This window comes from Miscanthus floridulus, unplaced genomic scaffold, assembly GCF_019320115.1.
Source record: "Miscanthus floridulus cultivar M001 unplaced genomic scaffold, ASM1932011v1 os_2097_1_2, whole genome shotgun sequence".
Taxonomy (NCBI): domain Eukaryota; kingdom Viridiplantae; phylum Streptophyta; class Magnoliopsida; order Poales; family Poaceae; genus Miscanthus; species Miscanthus floridulus.
The window spans coordinates 83,070-100,000 of record NW_027098099.1 but is presented as its reverse complement, the minus strand read 5'-3'; the positions used below and the strand labels follow the sequence as shown (position 1 = coordinate 100,000).

The following is a 16,931-nucleotide window of genomic DNA, read 5'->3' as shown; positions in this document are numbered from 1 at the left end:
AAGTGCTTGTTTTAGGACAGAAGCTCATCCTTGGGAAACCTTCGAATTGTGTTTCAAATTGGTGAAGTGGTTTTTCCTCCAATACCAACCTTTGTATACCTATCTCAAGATTCATGCCAACGAGATTTGCAATATTTATTATAAACATATGCATCTACAACCACCATTTCAAAGTCTTTAAGAACAGGAAGCATGAGAGGGTTGAAGATCTCGTGTGTGGCAATGTTGGAGAGGCCAATTGATTCAGGAGATTTCTCATGTGAACAAGGATTTGATGAGGTGTTCATGAAATAACATGATCATTGATGTGATCTTCCTTTTCAAGCTTCAAGGGTGTTTCTTCATGAATGTCTATAGGCAAAAATATTGTCTCTATCATTCCATGCCTATGACATTCATTGGTCATTTTATTGTCCAAGATTTCCCATGGATTGGTGGCTCTCGGGTTGATCTCGTGTAAGGCCTCCTCCAAACTTGGATAAGTCATGTTTATTAAAGAGATTGATTTAAGCTTACCGTTTGGATCTAACCCAAGTTTGGATTCTACCCACGTCCTCCTCAGAGGACCGATGGGCTAGCAAGTCATCCTCGCTGGATGATGGGCTGCTTGGAAACTTGATGGGGCTGTCCGACATTTTCTTTGCAGATTGGAAGAGAAGGGGATGATGGATGAAGAAGAGTGGTGGTTTCAGAGGGCACCGGGCTTGAATAATATGTAGAGCAGTGGGTATGGCTCCTTGGCTTTAGGCGGCAAAAGTAATGGTGATTTGACGGCTTTGGAAGTTGAGGGGGCATTCAACACTCACGCTGAATTTTTACCACTGGTTGACCAAATGCTAGTTTTGGACCGCTGGCCAAAACGCGTATCCCAGTCGGCCCAGCTTTTCATGCGACAAAGGAAATGCAACCCCAATACCACTGCCGCATCTATCGTTAACCCATTGGTGGTAGCAGTTTCTACTGTTGATTTCCTTCCTTAGGAGGCCTTGCTATCGGTCAACCGATGGTGGAGGTATCACACCATTGCTTCTATCACTACAGCAATGAAAGTAGCGATAGTGATAAGTCAATCTGTAGTAGTGATGGTATATTGGTGCACTCCGATTGGTATCACGCTTCAAAGGTCCATCTCTTATACCTTAGCATCATTTGGTAGACATTACTTCCCCACACTTCCTATCTATGCATATGTGCAAGCTTTTAAATCCAAACTCTTAGCACATATGTAGGAGGCACCAATGCTAGCAATTCGGGTTTATGAAACTTGTCCATATCCTTTACAAATGGTAAAATGCTTGAGCAAGCAACATGAATTCAAAAAGATTTCATTAAATATCTTTGTGAAATGGTTGTCATCAATTACCAAAAAGGAGGAGATTAAAAGCCCTAGTTTGGTTTTGGATAATTGATGAAACCTATTTACTAACCTTGCAATCTAAGTGATGTGTGAGATAGGTTGGTACACCAAGTTGTGGAGCATGATGATACCCAAGTGATGATGATGATCACATGAAATGATGAGATGGTCACATGTGATGAAGATGAAGTGCTCAACTTGGAGCAGAAGAAAGAGAAAAACAAAACCCTATGAAGATCAAGGCAAAGGTATAAATAGGAATTTTGTTTTGGTGATCAAGACACTATAGAGAGTGTGATCACATTTAGGATAGATGGCCGTACTATTAAGAGAAGATTTCTATTAGACAATTTGGTCATCTAGTGCCACTAGGTGTTGGACTTCATGCATTGCATTTAGGCCTAGTGCACAAATCGCTAAGAAGTGATTAACCGTTGAAAATTGATTGTGAAAATGTTAACACACTTGCACGTGATGGTGAAACACTTGGAGTGTTAGCACATTTGCAAAGGAATCAAAGGAGGCGAAGAAGGGGATGAGGTGCTGCCTCTGGGGGCACCGTCACCCCCTGTCCAGTGCACCACCTGCCCTAGGGCGGTGACCACTTGGCCTTGGCTAGAGCAGCGGAAAAGGGGTGGTCACCAGACACCACTGTGTACACTGTCAGGTGCACGATGGTGCACCACCGTGGGCTATCCGATGCAACCACCCTATATTTCCCGAGGCGGGAGAAAACGTGTTTGAGCAAAGGGGGTCACCGCCATGGGCACCGTCGCCCTATGTCCGGTGTACCGCCCTATTTTTCTAGAGAGCGGGGAAAACGGGAATTTGGCTCCGTGTGGCACCGCCGCTCCCTGTCCGGTGCCACCGCCGCCTGTCCAGTGACCCAACGGCTAGTCAAACTAGCCATTGGTGACCTTTGGAGAGGGCACCGCCACCCCCTGTCCGGTGGCGCACCATCGTGTCCGGTGCCCTCGCAGAAACTACTCTAAAGGAGTAACGGCTCTATTTACTTGTGTGGCTATAAATAGAGGTGGTGGCCGGCCTTGGCTACTCTCTTAGCACCACATACACTTGTGCACACCCTTTGGGAGCTGAGAAAACACAATCCACTCACTTGCACCCTTGTTTTTATCATTTGAGTGAGATTGGTGAGCCTTTAGTGCATTGCATTGAGTTGCATCATCTTGTGGCACTAGGTGGGCGCTTTGGGCTGGTCTTGATCTTGTTACTCTTGGTGTTTGTCGACACCTAGATGGCCCGGTGATTGGAGGATCATTGAGTGGAGTTGGTGATTGTCTCTGGCTCGGATCGGTTGCTTGTGAGGGGTTATTGACCTTTCCCCGATGGAGAGCCAAAAGGTACTATATTGGATTGTGCGTGTCATTGAGTTACCTCACTTGTGGATAGGTTTTTACGGTGTCCTAGTGTGGGCTTGGTGTGGTGCCAATTAACCGCTGAACCACCAAGTGTTGGTCGACACAACGGGGACTAGCTTGCTGGCAAGCACGTGAACCTCGGGAGAAAAATCGTGTCTCATTGTCTCTATTAGCATTCTCCCGGTGTTCATTGGTATTCATTGATTGATTGATCATCTCGCTTGCCATGTGCGATATACATCTCTCTTGCATTTTCATCTCAGTGATATCTTGTGTAGAGGTAGTTGAATAGATAGTGTAGCTTAGCTTAGTTGGTAATCAAGTTGTAATTAGCTAGCTCACTAGTTAATAGTAGAGACATAGCCTTAAGCGTGCTTAGTGATCATAGCAACTAGAATTGTTGATATAGGTGGCTTGTAACCCTTGTAGAGTTAGAGCAAAATTGTTTTTCGCCATTTAGATTACTAACATCTTGCTCTAGTGATTTTATAGAGAATTTTTATAGGATATTCACCTCCTATAACTATTTAGGACCTTTCACCGGTAGTGGAGCCCACCCATTGCTTTCTCAAATTTGCTACATGTACCATGGCAAAAGGGAACCGTTGAAAATATTCTATTCTAAGATAAAAACATTGACTTTTATCATAGGTGTGATTAAACGATAAGCTACCGTCGAAACCATATGTTTGTTTAGCCATATAAGCATAAAAGATGAGTCATTCAATATCATGAAATCCATATGAGATAACGTGTTTTGTAGCTAAATTCTCGTGTGCCCTTGAAGAATTAAGAAAAGAGTAAATCACGCTCACCATACAAGAACTAAATAAGTGGGTGCAGATTACCCAAACATCTTGTTGTTTGTTTAATTTGGTACATAAACTTGTCGTTTTGGTGCGTAGACGGTCCAAAGACTACCCACCTGTGCGTACGTATGCACGCTCAATGCATAGGCTACAGCTCTTTTTTAGATTTTGCTCGGGTCACTAGATTTTTTATTAGCTCACGCTTGGCTCGCTTGTTGCACGTTGTCCCAACTCTGGATGCACTATTAGGCAAAGTTATTGCCGTAAACACAGGCCTGCTTGGATGCTCCGTGGTCGTAACACCAATAGGACGATCTAAACGAAGTTGTGGAGTGTATCGGCGGATGATCTTGCTAGACGCCAACTGCTCCTCCACCGCCCTTCACCGCAACAACGCGGCGGTCTCCTCCTTCCCCTTCCCCTTCCCCTTCCCCCTCCCATCGCCGCCATGTTCTCCAACTCTGGCAAGCACGGCCACGACTCCCATGCCCCGATCTGGCCCGGCCGTCGCCATCGCCGCCAGGGCCCTAACCGTCTGGCCACCGTCCCCACCGCTTGGCCGGCCTGTCTCCTCCCGCCAGCCCCTTCTATAGCTGCCGGAGCTGGAGAAGAAAGATGGGGAGGGGCCGAAGAGGGAGGCCACCACCGCCGCCGCCATAAACCTAGCCGGAGTGGCCGCTGAGGTGGAGGTGGCATGCTGAGCGGGAACGGAGGCCGGAGCGGGCGCAGGAAGGCAGCACGCGGAGGTGGAGGTGGCGTCCGGACTCTATGTCCGTTCGGACGCCCGAGTCCCATCATTACCGGTGGATCAAAGCAGTTGTATCACATCCACGGAGCCTTGCCGCCAAGAACCCGGCGTTGCTGCTCCAAAATACGATTAGTTGTCATTTGCATCTAGACAATGTAATGTAATTCAATCAAAAGGTACGAGTTTTTGTGTGTCTGGTCAGATAAACAAATTGTCTGATTTCCTAGACAGACATTTCAGGCTAACGCACTGCACACACACGCACACAAGGTAGCTAATTGCAGACACTAATTTCCTAAAAATTGGAGATAATCTAAGAGCCACACACCTTCACCTCACATGCTTTCTTCACATTTAACATGGTTCGTAGTACAGCGTAGAGAAATACTAGAGATGCAGTCTTTGGACCGTCTACGCACTAAAATGACAAGTTTATGTACTTAATTAAACAAAATACAAGATGTTGGCGTAATCTGCGCCCACCTCTCTAGTTGTTGTACGGTAAACACAATTTATTAAGAAAAACAAAAATAGTTATAAATTATAAAGATAAGACTAAGAGCCATAGTTGGTTTAACGTCTCATCCATGATCTGTGCTTATACGATTTACATTAGCATGCTTTTAGTCATGGTATATAGAGCCAAAATCGTATCCAAACATTACCATTGGAAATCAGACATTAGTGGAGGGCAAAAATATTGGGCCGAAAGTATAGCTCGTCCTGGGTCTCACGAGGCCCAGCCCGTGTCGTACCAGCGGTCATTGGCGCGAGACGACGGGCTCTCTCGTGCGATCGGCTCGGCTTGTCTTGGCCATGCCCATTCCCAACCAGGAACAAAAAGCCGCTCCACTAGGGTTTTAGCTCTCCCGCCGCTGCCTCGACGCTTCCCTCCCTCCTGCGCCGCCGGCAACGAGCCCGGAGTCCGCGAAGCCATGGCGGGGAAGAAGCGCAAGTCCGGCTCCGAGAAGCCGGCGAAGCACCGCCTCCCGCTGGGAGCCGATGCCGACGCGGTCGCCGAGGCCTCGAAGCGCCGCCGCTCGGGCGGCGCCAAGCAGCACCAGGCGGACGAGGAGGCATCCATCCCGCCTTCCCTCAGCGCCAAGATCCTCCGCGAGGCGCGCAAGCAGCAGCAGGAGGAGATGCGCGCCTACGACTCCAACGACGAGCAGCGGCCCTCTGCCGCCGAGGCGGCCGCGGGGTCGTCCACGTCGTCCTCGTTCCCCGTCCCAGCCGCGGATGGCGGGGAGGAGGACGACGACGTCGACGAGTTCGACGGGTTCGACGCGCTGAGCGAGTACGGCGGCGGCGAGGTGCATGACTTGCAAGACTAAGAATGGCTGGTTAATTTATTTCCGCTGGCTGAGCTTGTGGCTGAGATGCGAATTCGCTGGTTTTGTGGCGTTGGTAGCTGGAGATCAACGAGGAGGACGAGAGGGCCCTCGCTGCCTTCATGTCAAAGGACAAAGCTGCCGAGCGCACCCTTGGTGATATTATTCTCCAGAAGATCAGGGAGAAGGATGCTGAGGTCGCAACGGGTGCGTATGCTTTTTTAACTGTCACCAATTATTTGGAATTGCAGTCCGATCAGCAAACGTGAGCTGTTTGGAAGTAGCTTTACCTGCAATTTTGGTATGAGTCGAGTTAAATGTGTTGGTGAATGCTCATAGACAGCAATTGTTGGTCGTGGAATTCCTGATTGCTGTATTTACTTGAACAGAAGGACGACCTCGTGTAAAATTGGACAACAGCATTATTGAGCTTTACAAAGAGTATGGGACTTTCTTCTTTCTTACTTTCTGTAATGTAAAGAAGCCCTGCACATTTCTGTGCAGTACTGAATTTTTCATTTGTAGGGTTGGGAAGTTCTTAAGCCGGTACACGAGTGGGAAAATTCCGAAAGCCTTCAAGCGCATACCATCGCTGGAGTGCTGGGCAGATGTTGTGCAGCTAACGGAGCCAGAGAATTGGTCTCCTAATGCCGTGTATCAAGCAACACGCCTCTTCTCTTCAAACATGAACACAAAGAACGCTGAACGGTTCTATGAAGCCATTTTGCTACCTCGTGTTCGTAATGACATAAGGAAGAACAAGAGGCTGCATTTTGCGCTCTACCAGTCACTGAAAAAGGCCCTTTATAAGCCTGCGGCATTTAACAAGGGAATTTTGCTGCCACTCTGTCGGGTAATTGTTCTCTTTAGAGATCAGCATTTAGTTGAACATAGGGCCTATCTGTTTCCTTTGTTCTGATATCTCAAATGCTTGTTCTGTTGGTGAATGGTTGCATTTTTATGGTTACATAATGTTGTTAACATTCTTGCAAATAGCATTCCCTGCTGATTTGTTATTGAAAGGAGTTAGATATGCAGCATATTGTTTTGAAAAATTGAAAGATAGATTAATAGCTGTTTCTTCTTCCCACATATTATGTTTTTGATTGAGGCACCTTTTTTTGTCCATTTTTCCTGTCGTCATATTTTAGTCTTGACGCACAAATGTACATACCTTTCCCCTTTTCTTGTCCACTTCATAAGCTTGTCCTAAATGCAGGAAAGGAATTGCACCCTCCGTGAAGCAGTGATTATTGGGAGTATTATCCAGAAAGTTTCCATTCCATTTCTCCATGCAAGGTCAGCTGAATATTAATAGGATTCATTTCCAAGATAATTGTGAGTTAGTCTTATCTTCTACTGTGCATTTGGATGCAGTGTAGCTCTAGTGAAACTAGCAGAGATGGAGTACTGTGGCACTACAAGGTGAGTGAGCCACAACCAACTTCTTTTAAATCTCTGCATTGTTTATTAATATTACTGCATCCTTTTGTCCAGAGATTGTTTTGCTAAACATGCAAACTTTTCATCAGAAACTATCAGTTATCTATAATGAATTTTTTGTTTAGCTACCCACATAATGTGTCGTCATAGCATCTGACATCTTTATTACAGCTTTTAAAATGTGTATGATGCATAGTAGTTCTAGTCGTATGTATATACTGTATTAGTTCTTGTCACCTCGAGAATGCTGTAACCTAATCTCTCTTGCAGTTACTTCATCAAGCTATTTCTAGACAAGAAATATGCTTTGCCATACCGCGCGCTTGATGCAGTGCTTGCTCATTTCATGTGTTTTCTTGATGATGAGAGGATCATGCCTGTTATATGGCATCAATCACTGCTTGCATTTGTGGAAAGGTTAGTGATGGATGTGTAGACTTCGAAGCATGTTTTCTTTGATTCGAAACGCATAATCCTTTTATTTGTGACACGCTGAAAAGTTCTCTTTGAATTCTCTCTTCCATCATTTGCACGCCTTTGTATTCTCTGGAACAAAGTACTCGCCTCAAAATTTTTCTTGTTGAAAGTGTGGTTATATGGTTTGAACATGTTCTTTATTGCTCTAGGCCCAAGCCTCATAGTTGCAGTTATGAGCTCATGACAATTGATTGCCGGTGCTCATTTACCAAGTGTCCTTGCTCACTCCTTCACTGCTTTAGTCATGTATTTTACACTAAAAACTTCATGACAGATACAAGAATGAGTTAGAGAAAAAGGATAAGGAGAAACTTGCACGTTTGTTGGATCACCAGAAACACTATTTGGTATGCCACTTTATATACTCGTGAATATCAGAGCACCATTTACTGGATTTTCTTGGTTAGCTGACATGTGCTAATGCTTGAAACATGAACCCTCATAAACAGGTTACTCCAGAAATTCGAAGGGAACTTCGAGGGAGCTGCAACAGGGGTGAAAAAGATATGAATTTGCAGACTTATATCCTTTGCAGTGCAGCTTGTTACAATCGTTAGTTGCGTACATGTACTATATTAGCTGAACAAAAAATCTGTTTCCATTAATGCAATTGCAATTTTGATTCAAGTCTGGCTATTTCCTTAACTTGTTTTCTTACTGTCACCTATCTCCGTCATTACCAAGCCTATCGAGGAAGACAAGTGGGACGTACCACAAGTGCCAATGGAGGAAGATTAGCCGCATTCTCCAGCATCGATTTTTACAGTTCAATTATTTTTGGAGCAAATTTTTAAAGATATTGCTGTAATTTTTGGGCATGAACTTTTAGTGCCAATATTGGGGACGATAAAATGGGTACCTAGTAGATAGGGCCCCAATGTTCTGAGAAGGTATTTTGCACAGTCAGAATGCGATTCACACACACAAAAGTTTCTTTTATCACTTAGGAGCCGTGCGAGATGAAAGTCTCATGCACGGTTTCGCATGAGAGAAAGAAGCGAGGAATCCTGTTTTTGACTTTGACTCCCTCAGTCTTGCCGTTGCTTTTCTTTCTGTTACTTCGAAAGTAGCCGAGGGGTTGGGGGGCTCCGGGGGTATCGGCGTCGGTAGGGGGGCTTGCCCCCCAACCACTAGATCCGCCTCTGATTCGCCATTGTTCGTTCGGCCACCCATCCTTATTCTCCATCATCACTCGCGAGGGAAGAGTGCCGTACATCCCCTTTTGCGGCCGGTGCAAAATGGCTGGCGGTGCCGATGATGCTGGCACTGCAGGCGGCATGGTGGCATTTCAAATCCTTTTCCCACATTTTCAACAAGCTAACCGTGTCCGACGGCATGGATCTGAAGGTCCTGATAGCTTACCGCTATCTCTTCGCCACCGTCTTCCTCTCGCCGTAGGCGTACTTCATCGATAGGTATGTATTGCTAGATAGTACCGCAGCGATAGTTAGCGTCGCTAATAATGCTATGCTTTGGCTGGTTGAATGGCGATCGGAGCGGAGGCGCTGCAGATGCTGTAGGGCCCTCGAGAGTGGCGAGTGGCGATCACTGTTCACTCGTGTTGAGGCATGAACATGGGAGAAGGCGACTTGGCGGGCGGTTCTCCGACGGCGCCTCTCGCCGCCGATTGGTAGCGAAAGGTTCTATCCGATTTTGAAAACTAGGTGAGGAGGCTTTTGTGAGTTGCTCCCTCGTTTGTCCTGTCGTATGGAGTCGGAGAGCTCGGTTTGCAGGTCCCGTCGCCATTAATTCGCCGAGGAAGAGGAAACGTGGTAGAGTTCTGTCGCAAGTTTCATCCTTGAGCTTTAAAAATCGGACAGACTATCTCCCTCAACTCTAAAAAAACTGCTTCATTACTGTACTCGGGTTAAAAATGGGTTTCAAGGTGGCTTCTAAAGATATCTATAAGCGTTTAATTTTTTGAGAAAAACAGGGAAATAGATTGGCACATAAGAAATCCATCCTAGATTTTTTTTAAAAAAATTGAATTTAGCTCTAGAAAAAATGTAAAGCTTATCCAAGAAAATCTAAATTTTTTCTAAAATATTCTAATCGATGTCTAATTGCATTTTGAAAACTTTCCACAACAAAGATAACACATGTAACCAACATTAATATATTTTACATTCATGTTGGTTGCATCTAATATATTTGTTGTGGAGAGTTTCTAAAACACTTTTAAACATTGACTAAAACTTCTTGGGATTTTTCTTCCATATGTTTCCTTATATTTTCCCATTTTCTCAAAACTAAATGTATGTTTGGAAGCTTAGAAATATTTTCATAGGCTTTAAATATTTTATTTGTGTTTCTCATGTCCCAATCTATCCCTATAATGCCTTTTGGAACGTTTGGAAGTTTGGATGTAATTTTTGTGGTTTAAAAAACTTGTCATGTGTTTACCAAAGTTTTTAAAATTTAAAACATAAAACTACATTGAAGACTGCTTCTAACCGAAACAGGAGGTAACATAAATAGTTATGACATTTGAGAGTGTCATTTTATCCAACTTTTGAGTTTGAGGAACCTTAAACTCCAGCGGTATTTAGTAAAGCAGGAGCATGCTAACCTATAGGATTTGTGTCGGATTCATAAACCCGGGGTCCCGCGCGGACCGGCTTTCCCGCAAAGGCTCGGCCCAAGCAGACAGCGCGTAACTCATGGGCCGGCCCAAGAGTCTAAACAACATGCCAGAAGGGTGATCCAGTCACCGATCGGAAGGTCTGGCCAAGGAGGAGGAGCGCCCGTTTGTCGACTCCGGCCCACCTCTCCGACCGGAGCACTCACTTCGGTCTCCAGCCGCCTCCGGACGATCTCTCCGACCGAAAGGCCTAGCAAAGCATTATCTCCGACTCTGACCCCACGTCTCCGACCGGGGTATGCAAAGACCCTGCTCACTGCTCTTCTCCGACTGGCGCAACCAGAGCCGACTGAAACCAACCGACAGGGGACGCCAGCCCGAAAAGGACCAGGGAACAAACGGAGAAAAGCAAGGCAAGGCGCACAAGTCAAACCACAATATCAGGGACCGTACCATGTACACCTACAGGAACAGTACTCTACAACCGCCCTGGCACAAACAGTGTTATAGGCGTCGACTTTTTACCTACAGTATTGTGGGCGTCATTAACTCCCATACGGTGAGCCCCCCACATGCCTCTGGGCATCGACAGTGTTGTGGGCGTCGGGATTTATCGTACTGAGTGAACATGGTGAAACTCCTCACATGCCTCTGGGCATCAACAGTATATGCAGGTACCGACATCTGCCATACCCGAACAAGGCGACGTAACCTCCCACGTGCGTCTAACATCCAACAGTATTGTGGGCGCCTACCATCGTCCTGTACCCGCCAGCGTAGACAACAAGTGAAAGGTCCTTGTTTGGTTTTGGTAATTGAGTGACAACTTAGGTGGACTAATTGTGTTTATGTGAGATACACAGGTGATTAGTCCACAGGTACATGTGTATGAGCAACATATGCCATGAAGGTGAAAATGGCTTGGAGATGTTGCAAAGCTCACACATATGATGATGAAGGAGCTTATTACACATGAGACATGACATTAAGTCATGTGATCAAGGTGGAGAAGATCAAGACAAGACTTGGCTTGATGGACCGGTTGCAAGCGTGAAGGGCAAGTCAAAGGCTTTGGAGTGATGGACCGCGTGGCGGTGAAGCTTGAGCAAGACTTGGCGCCAATGGACGATGGCAACGGTGAAGAGCAAGTAAAGTCAAGATCGATGAACCAATATGATCACGTGATGATATGAAGTGGATCATATCATTGTTGATCGTGTTGGTGCATGTGTTGCATCGACATTGGAGGAGATGGAATGGAATGCGCAAGGCAAAGGTATAACCTAGGGTATTTCATTTCACCGGTCATAGGTGTGTAGAGAAGTTTATGACTGGGTTTAGGATAGATGGCCGTACTATCAAGAGGGGCAAACTTGTTTGCATATCGGTCATCTAGTGCCACTCGAGTGATCTAACTTTGCATTGTCGCTAGGATCGAGTGGCGTGGCAAGTTGAGTGGCTAACATCCTTTGGGAAATGATTGTGAAAATGCTAACACACATACACATGGTGGTGTACACTTGGTGGTGTTGGCACATTTACAAAGGAGGTGGTGTTTACAAAGGAATGTCTATTTTCTATTGCGCCAGATGCAAATTCTTGTGGTTGGCTCATTGGAGCAAGGGTGAAGAAGTTAGAAGTGAAAACGAGTTGATCGCGAAGATGCTGGCGTCGGTCAACTGACCGGACGCTGGGTTTGAAAGCACCGGACGCTGGCAGGGTGCGTCCGGTTAGGCTGACGTACGGTGACGCAGAAGGTGGAGTGTGATCGGACACTGGGCTACGTCCGATCAAGTGTGACCGGACGCGTCCGGTCGAGATCGTTACCTTACTGGAAACGACCGGACGCTGGGGGTTCAGCGTCCGGTCAGTTGAAAGCTGCTGCGTCCGGTCAAGTCAAGTGACCGTTGGAACCAGGACACGTGGCCGTCTGTGGGTGACCGGACGCTGAGGTCCAGCGTCCGGTCAACACGACCGGAGCGTTCGGTCAGCCCGATTTTTGCCCAGTGAAGGGGTAACGGCTAGTTTAGCCCTTGGGGCTATAAATAGAAGTGGCCTTCGGCCATGGCTGAAAGAGAGCACCTTGGGGGACTTTGTGTCCATACTTGAGAGTGCTTAGGAGCCCTCCATCTCACACATACTTGATAGCGATCATCCGATTGTGTGAGTGAGCGATTCTAGTGCGATTGCATCATGAGGTTGCATCTAGTGGCACTAGGTGATCGAGTTGTAAGCCGGTGGTGCTTGTTACTCTTGGAGGTTGCCACCTCCTAGACGGCTTGGTGGTGGTCTCCGTCGAAGCGCGCAAGAAGCTTGTGCGGCGCTCCGGAGAAGTGCTTGTGAGGGGCATTGTGCTCGTCCCGCGGGAGCCGCGAAGAGCAACTCTAGTAAAGCGTGTCATTGAGCTACCCTCACTTCCGGGGTAGGTTCTTGCGGCGCCCGACGTGCGGGCTTAGCGGGTGATGCTAATTAGCCGCCGAACCACCAAGTGAGCGGTCGACACAACAGGGACTAGCGTGTTGGTAAACATGTGAACCTCGGGAGAAAAATCATCGTGTCAATCTTATTCTTCCCGTTGGTTTGCATCACCGTTACACAAGCTTGCAATTACTCTTATACATATTAAGCTTGTATAGTTGCTCTTGTAATTAGATAGCGTGTGTAGCTTGCTAATTACCTTCTTGCTTGTGTAGCATAGAAGTAGCTCCCTTGCGTGGCTAATTTGGTTTTTGTAACCTTGTTAGTCACATTGCTTAGTTTATGTAGCTAAGTCTTTGCGCTCTCTAATTAGGCATTGGTTGCCTTGTTATTGAGTATTGCTAGTGAGCTTAGTTAGCTTTGTGCTTTTACTTACTAGCATGTGTAGGAGCTCCCTTGTTGCTTAAAGTACTAGTGGCATAGGTTTGTGTAACCTTGCTCCTAGAATTGGTTAGGTGAGCTCTAGCTAGCCCGACACCTTTGTTGCTTGATTAGTATCTTTAGAAGGTGCTAGAGAACATAGATAGAGGGGTGTAGTCTTGGCTAGACCGATAGTTATAATTTCGTACTTGTTTCGGTTAGCCAACGCGATTAATTTTAGAAAAGACTATTCACCCCCCTCTAGTCCGCCATCTCGACCCTTCAACAAGGCTTAGAAGCAAACATACTCCTTCCCTCTCACCTGTAAGGCCATCCCCTTCATCTATAAAAGGAGATGCGCTATCTCCCAAGAGGTGAGTTGATTCAAGTTCATATAAGTCATTCCAGATTCATTAGATCGACCAAGTTCCCTAGTTCACAACCACAGAACTGCCAGGTTCGAACTTCAAGCACACGCTTGAACACTTAGCTCATAGCGGAGCTCCTGTCGCTCTCGGCCCTTCCGACCAGAACTGACCGGACCTCTTATCCACCCCATCTTTCTCCTTCTCGTTTGTAACCTCACTGCAAACTTCGAGCACCTGGGCTCAGGAATAAAGTCATCGACCGACTCAAACTGGACGTAGGGCACGTTGCCTAAACTAGTATAAACCCTGTGTCATTGAGTGCTAGGCTATCTCCGATCACAACGTATGGCAAAACTATAAATTATTACTTGTTGGTTACTTTCTGCACCGATAATTTGTGTCGGAGTGATTCTCTAGGCAGCATTTCACTCACCTTGCACTACAAAATTTTTGTCCCGGAAGAGTCATCTATTAATCTATACCTGATTGGCCACAATTAGATCTAAGCATTATTTTGTGGGCTGCGCCAACCCCACACCCACCCACACACCCCCACGCGGCTATTTCGAGCCGAACAAGTCTTGTCCATAACAATCCCGCATGGCAAGGCCTAATTTTTTAGGCTAGCCTTTACGTTGTAAAATAACTAATGCCCTGTTCGCTTGGCTAATAAGCTATAGCTGAAAGTATTGTTGGCTGATTTGTTGTGAGAGAAAAATAATATTCGTTAGCTGAAAAAGTACGGCTTATAAGCCAAACGAATAGAGCGTAAAATCAGCATTCCGGGCGGAGAAAAAATTATAGACAGAAGAATCTGTGCCAAAGCCCTGTCCACTGAGTTTCGTGAGTAGCCCAAAACCATTGGGCACAGGCCAGGCCCACGGATCGGGTCAGGCTCAATCCAGTCAGGTCTAGCCAGTCAATGTCATTGCGTGTTGTCACCCAAACATGATTGAACTGAAAGATACTTCAGTATCGTGAGGCTTTGAAATATGTCATGCATGGCATGGAGTAGAAACTCAGAATCCATTACTTGTGTACATTACATCGTCGCAACGAGCTGTTTTGATGGTTTTTCTGGCCGATAAAGCGACTGATCTTTTTTATTGTGAGAAAAAAAATAATATATCATAGCTGATAAACCGGGTTGATAAGTGAAAAGGGTGGCTCATCAGGCCATCATCACCTCTCAAGGCCAGTGCAGTAAATCTTCACCCTAAGGTAGACAAATTTCTCGTGCGTTTTCCACAGAGAAATTAGGACGAATAGGAATACAACATGGAGAAGCACATCGGCTTTACAAAATTTGAGGCACGTCAACACTCAAACTAGGCCGATGTGCACGGCACATCTTCAGCAGAGTCTGGATTCATAGTTCGTTTCACTTCAGGTTCAGGAGCTGGCGGCTTGGACGGCCTATGGGGCTTGATCTCTTCGACCTTCTCCGTTGGGACGTCAAACTACAGCACAACAACATAATATGACTAGTTAGATTCCTCATGGATAGTAGAAAACATAATGATAGATATAGAAGCCAAGATGCGGCACGCATAAAAGATTATGGTGCTTTTGAGTATTTAACATACCCTGAATCCACAGCCAGATACACAAGCATTGAAGCATTCCTGCATGGAAAACTGAATTTGTCAAAAACTACATGGAATAACTGAAGCTTGTCAGTATGTCACAGACCATATGCAAACAATGATTTACAACATAAACTTGATTAGTATTCCCTTGACAAATCTCAACAGCTATGGTTGTTACGAATCGAAACCAAAAAAGTTTAATACCACACCGGTTCCTTCAACATGGAAATACATGCAGGACATCAAAATTTTAGAAGCTTGGGATATTTTTTCGTGGTTTAAAAACCTTGTCATTTGCCCCGAAAAAAAACCTGTCACCTGTTTAACAGAGTTTTTAAAATTAAAAAACACGAAGTTACCTTGAAAACCACTTCTTCTTTTTTTTAAAACAAAAGGCAGGAGCTCTGCCGCTCAATTAAGAGTAAAGAATGTAATAATGTATAAGAATGTTAGCCAACCGAGTAGCCAAAATAGCACCCGAGAGGCTAACCACCCCACACGACGTGATTGAGCACAAACACGATAAACTGACATGGATCATCGTTGCCGAGCATAGAAGCAAAGCTGCCAGCAGCTTGGACTTCCCATGGCAGGCCACCCACTGGTCACCTCCCGACGGGTCCAAAGGAACAACCGTCACCGGTCATCGTTGCCAAGTTCAACCATCGAAGAGCAGCTCCGACTTCCGGTCGCAAACCCATGCCTCGCATCGAGGCCGCGGCGATAATCCAGATGCGACGCCTTCAGGAAGGGAGCGATGCCGATGGCGCCACCGTCGCACGTCCAAAGTGGACCGGGTTTTCACCCTTGGATGGCATGCTAGAGGGAAAACACGAAGCCCCCAACAGGGAAGCGGCGCCCAATGGCGTCACTGTCGCCAAGGCTTTCGCCCAAGAACCCTCTAGCACAAACGCCGGGTCGCGAAGCCGGACCCCCTGCCAGCCATCACCGCCATCATCGTTGTCCCGCCGCCCCACGGAAGCCCCTTCAGAGGGGCATCGACGTGCCGGCTGCACGCAGTAGCCGCACAGCTGCGTCAGCCGTCACCCCCTCCGTCCAGGCCACGCATAGCCAAACCTGGCTCCGCCGCTCGCGTCCCAGTGCCGCACGACGAGGCCGCCACTGAACATCTTCGTCGGCCCAGGCCCCGCCGATGTCGCAGCCGACCTCGACACCAGCCGCTACAGGGCGTGTGCCCCACCATCTCAGGCGCCGCCCCCTGCCCTAGGACCGCCGGATCCGGACACCAGGCCCCGAACCCGGCGCCCCATGCCGCCGCCGCCTCTGTCTTAACCACAACCGCAGGCATCGCCCGCCACCGGCCCTGAAGCCGAACTAGCCACCTGGAGTCCAGATCGGGCCTCCCAGGCACTGGATCTGGCCTCACGTGGCCCGGTGAAAGGTCCTAATGGCTAGAGGGAGGGTGAATAGCCTAATAAAAATTTCTACAATAACACTTAACAAAATGGTTAGACAATTATGAGGCGAAGCAAGTGTTGCGCTAGCCTACTCAAAATACAAGACACCTACCACAATTCTAGTTTAGATAGTGTCTATTTACACAAAAGCTATGACACTACCCTATGTTAGTGTGCTCTCAAAGGCTAACTAAAGAGCCATACCAACCAACCAAGCAAGCTCTCACAACTAGCTACACTAAAGAGCTTGTCAACTAATTTATGGTAAAGTAAGGAGAGTGATCAAGAAGGTTATACCGCCGTGTAGATGAAGAAACCAATCAATCACAAGGATGAAAAACAATGAAGACCAATCACCTCGGAATCAATGATGAACACAATGATTTTTACTGAGGTCCTCGTTGTGGCGATTCACTCACTTGGAGGTTCACGCGCTAATTGGCTTCACACGCCAAACTCTCAATAGGGTGCCGCACAACCAACACAAGATGAGGATCACACAAGCCACGAGCAATCCACTAGAGTACCTTTTGGCTCTCCACCGGGGAAAGGTCAAGAACCCCTCACAATCACCACGATCGGAGCCGGAGACA

The 16,931-nt window shown here is 46.7% G+C and overlaps 1 protein-coding gene across 2 annotated transcripts; it reads left to right on the top strand.

Moving 5' to 3' along the window:
* Positions 1-5,113: 5,113 nt before the first annotated feature.
* LOC136534616 (bystin-like) lies at positions 5,114-8,567 on the top strand. Of its 2 annotated transcripts, XM_066527024.1 has the most exons (10): positions 5,114-5,606; positions 5,705-5,831; positions 6,014-6,065; positions 6,150-6,477; positions 6,844-6,923; positions 7,002-7,049; positions 7,338-7,484; positions 7,819-7,891; positions 7,994-8,066; positions 8,203-8,567. In XM_066527024.1, the coding sequence occupies exons 1-10, from the start codon at positions 5,229-5,231 to the stop codon at positions 8,280-8,282; spliced, it is 1,386 nt and encodes a 461-aa protein (XP_066383121.1). In that variant the 5' UTR covers positions 5,114-5,228; the 3' UTR covers positions 8,283-8,567. The 2 variants fall into 2 exon arrangements, with proteins under 2 accessions (XP_066383121.1, XP_066383120.1); XM_066527023.1 differs by having other exon boundaries at positions 6,014-6,477.
* The last annotated feature ends 8,364 nt before the right edge of the window (positions 8,568-16,931 follow it).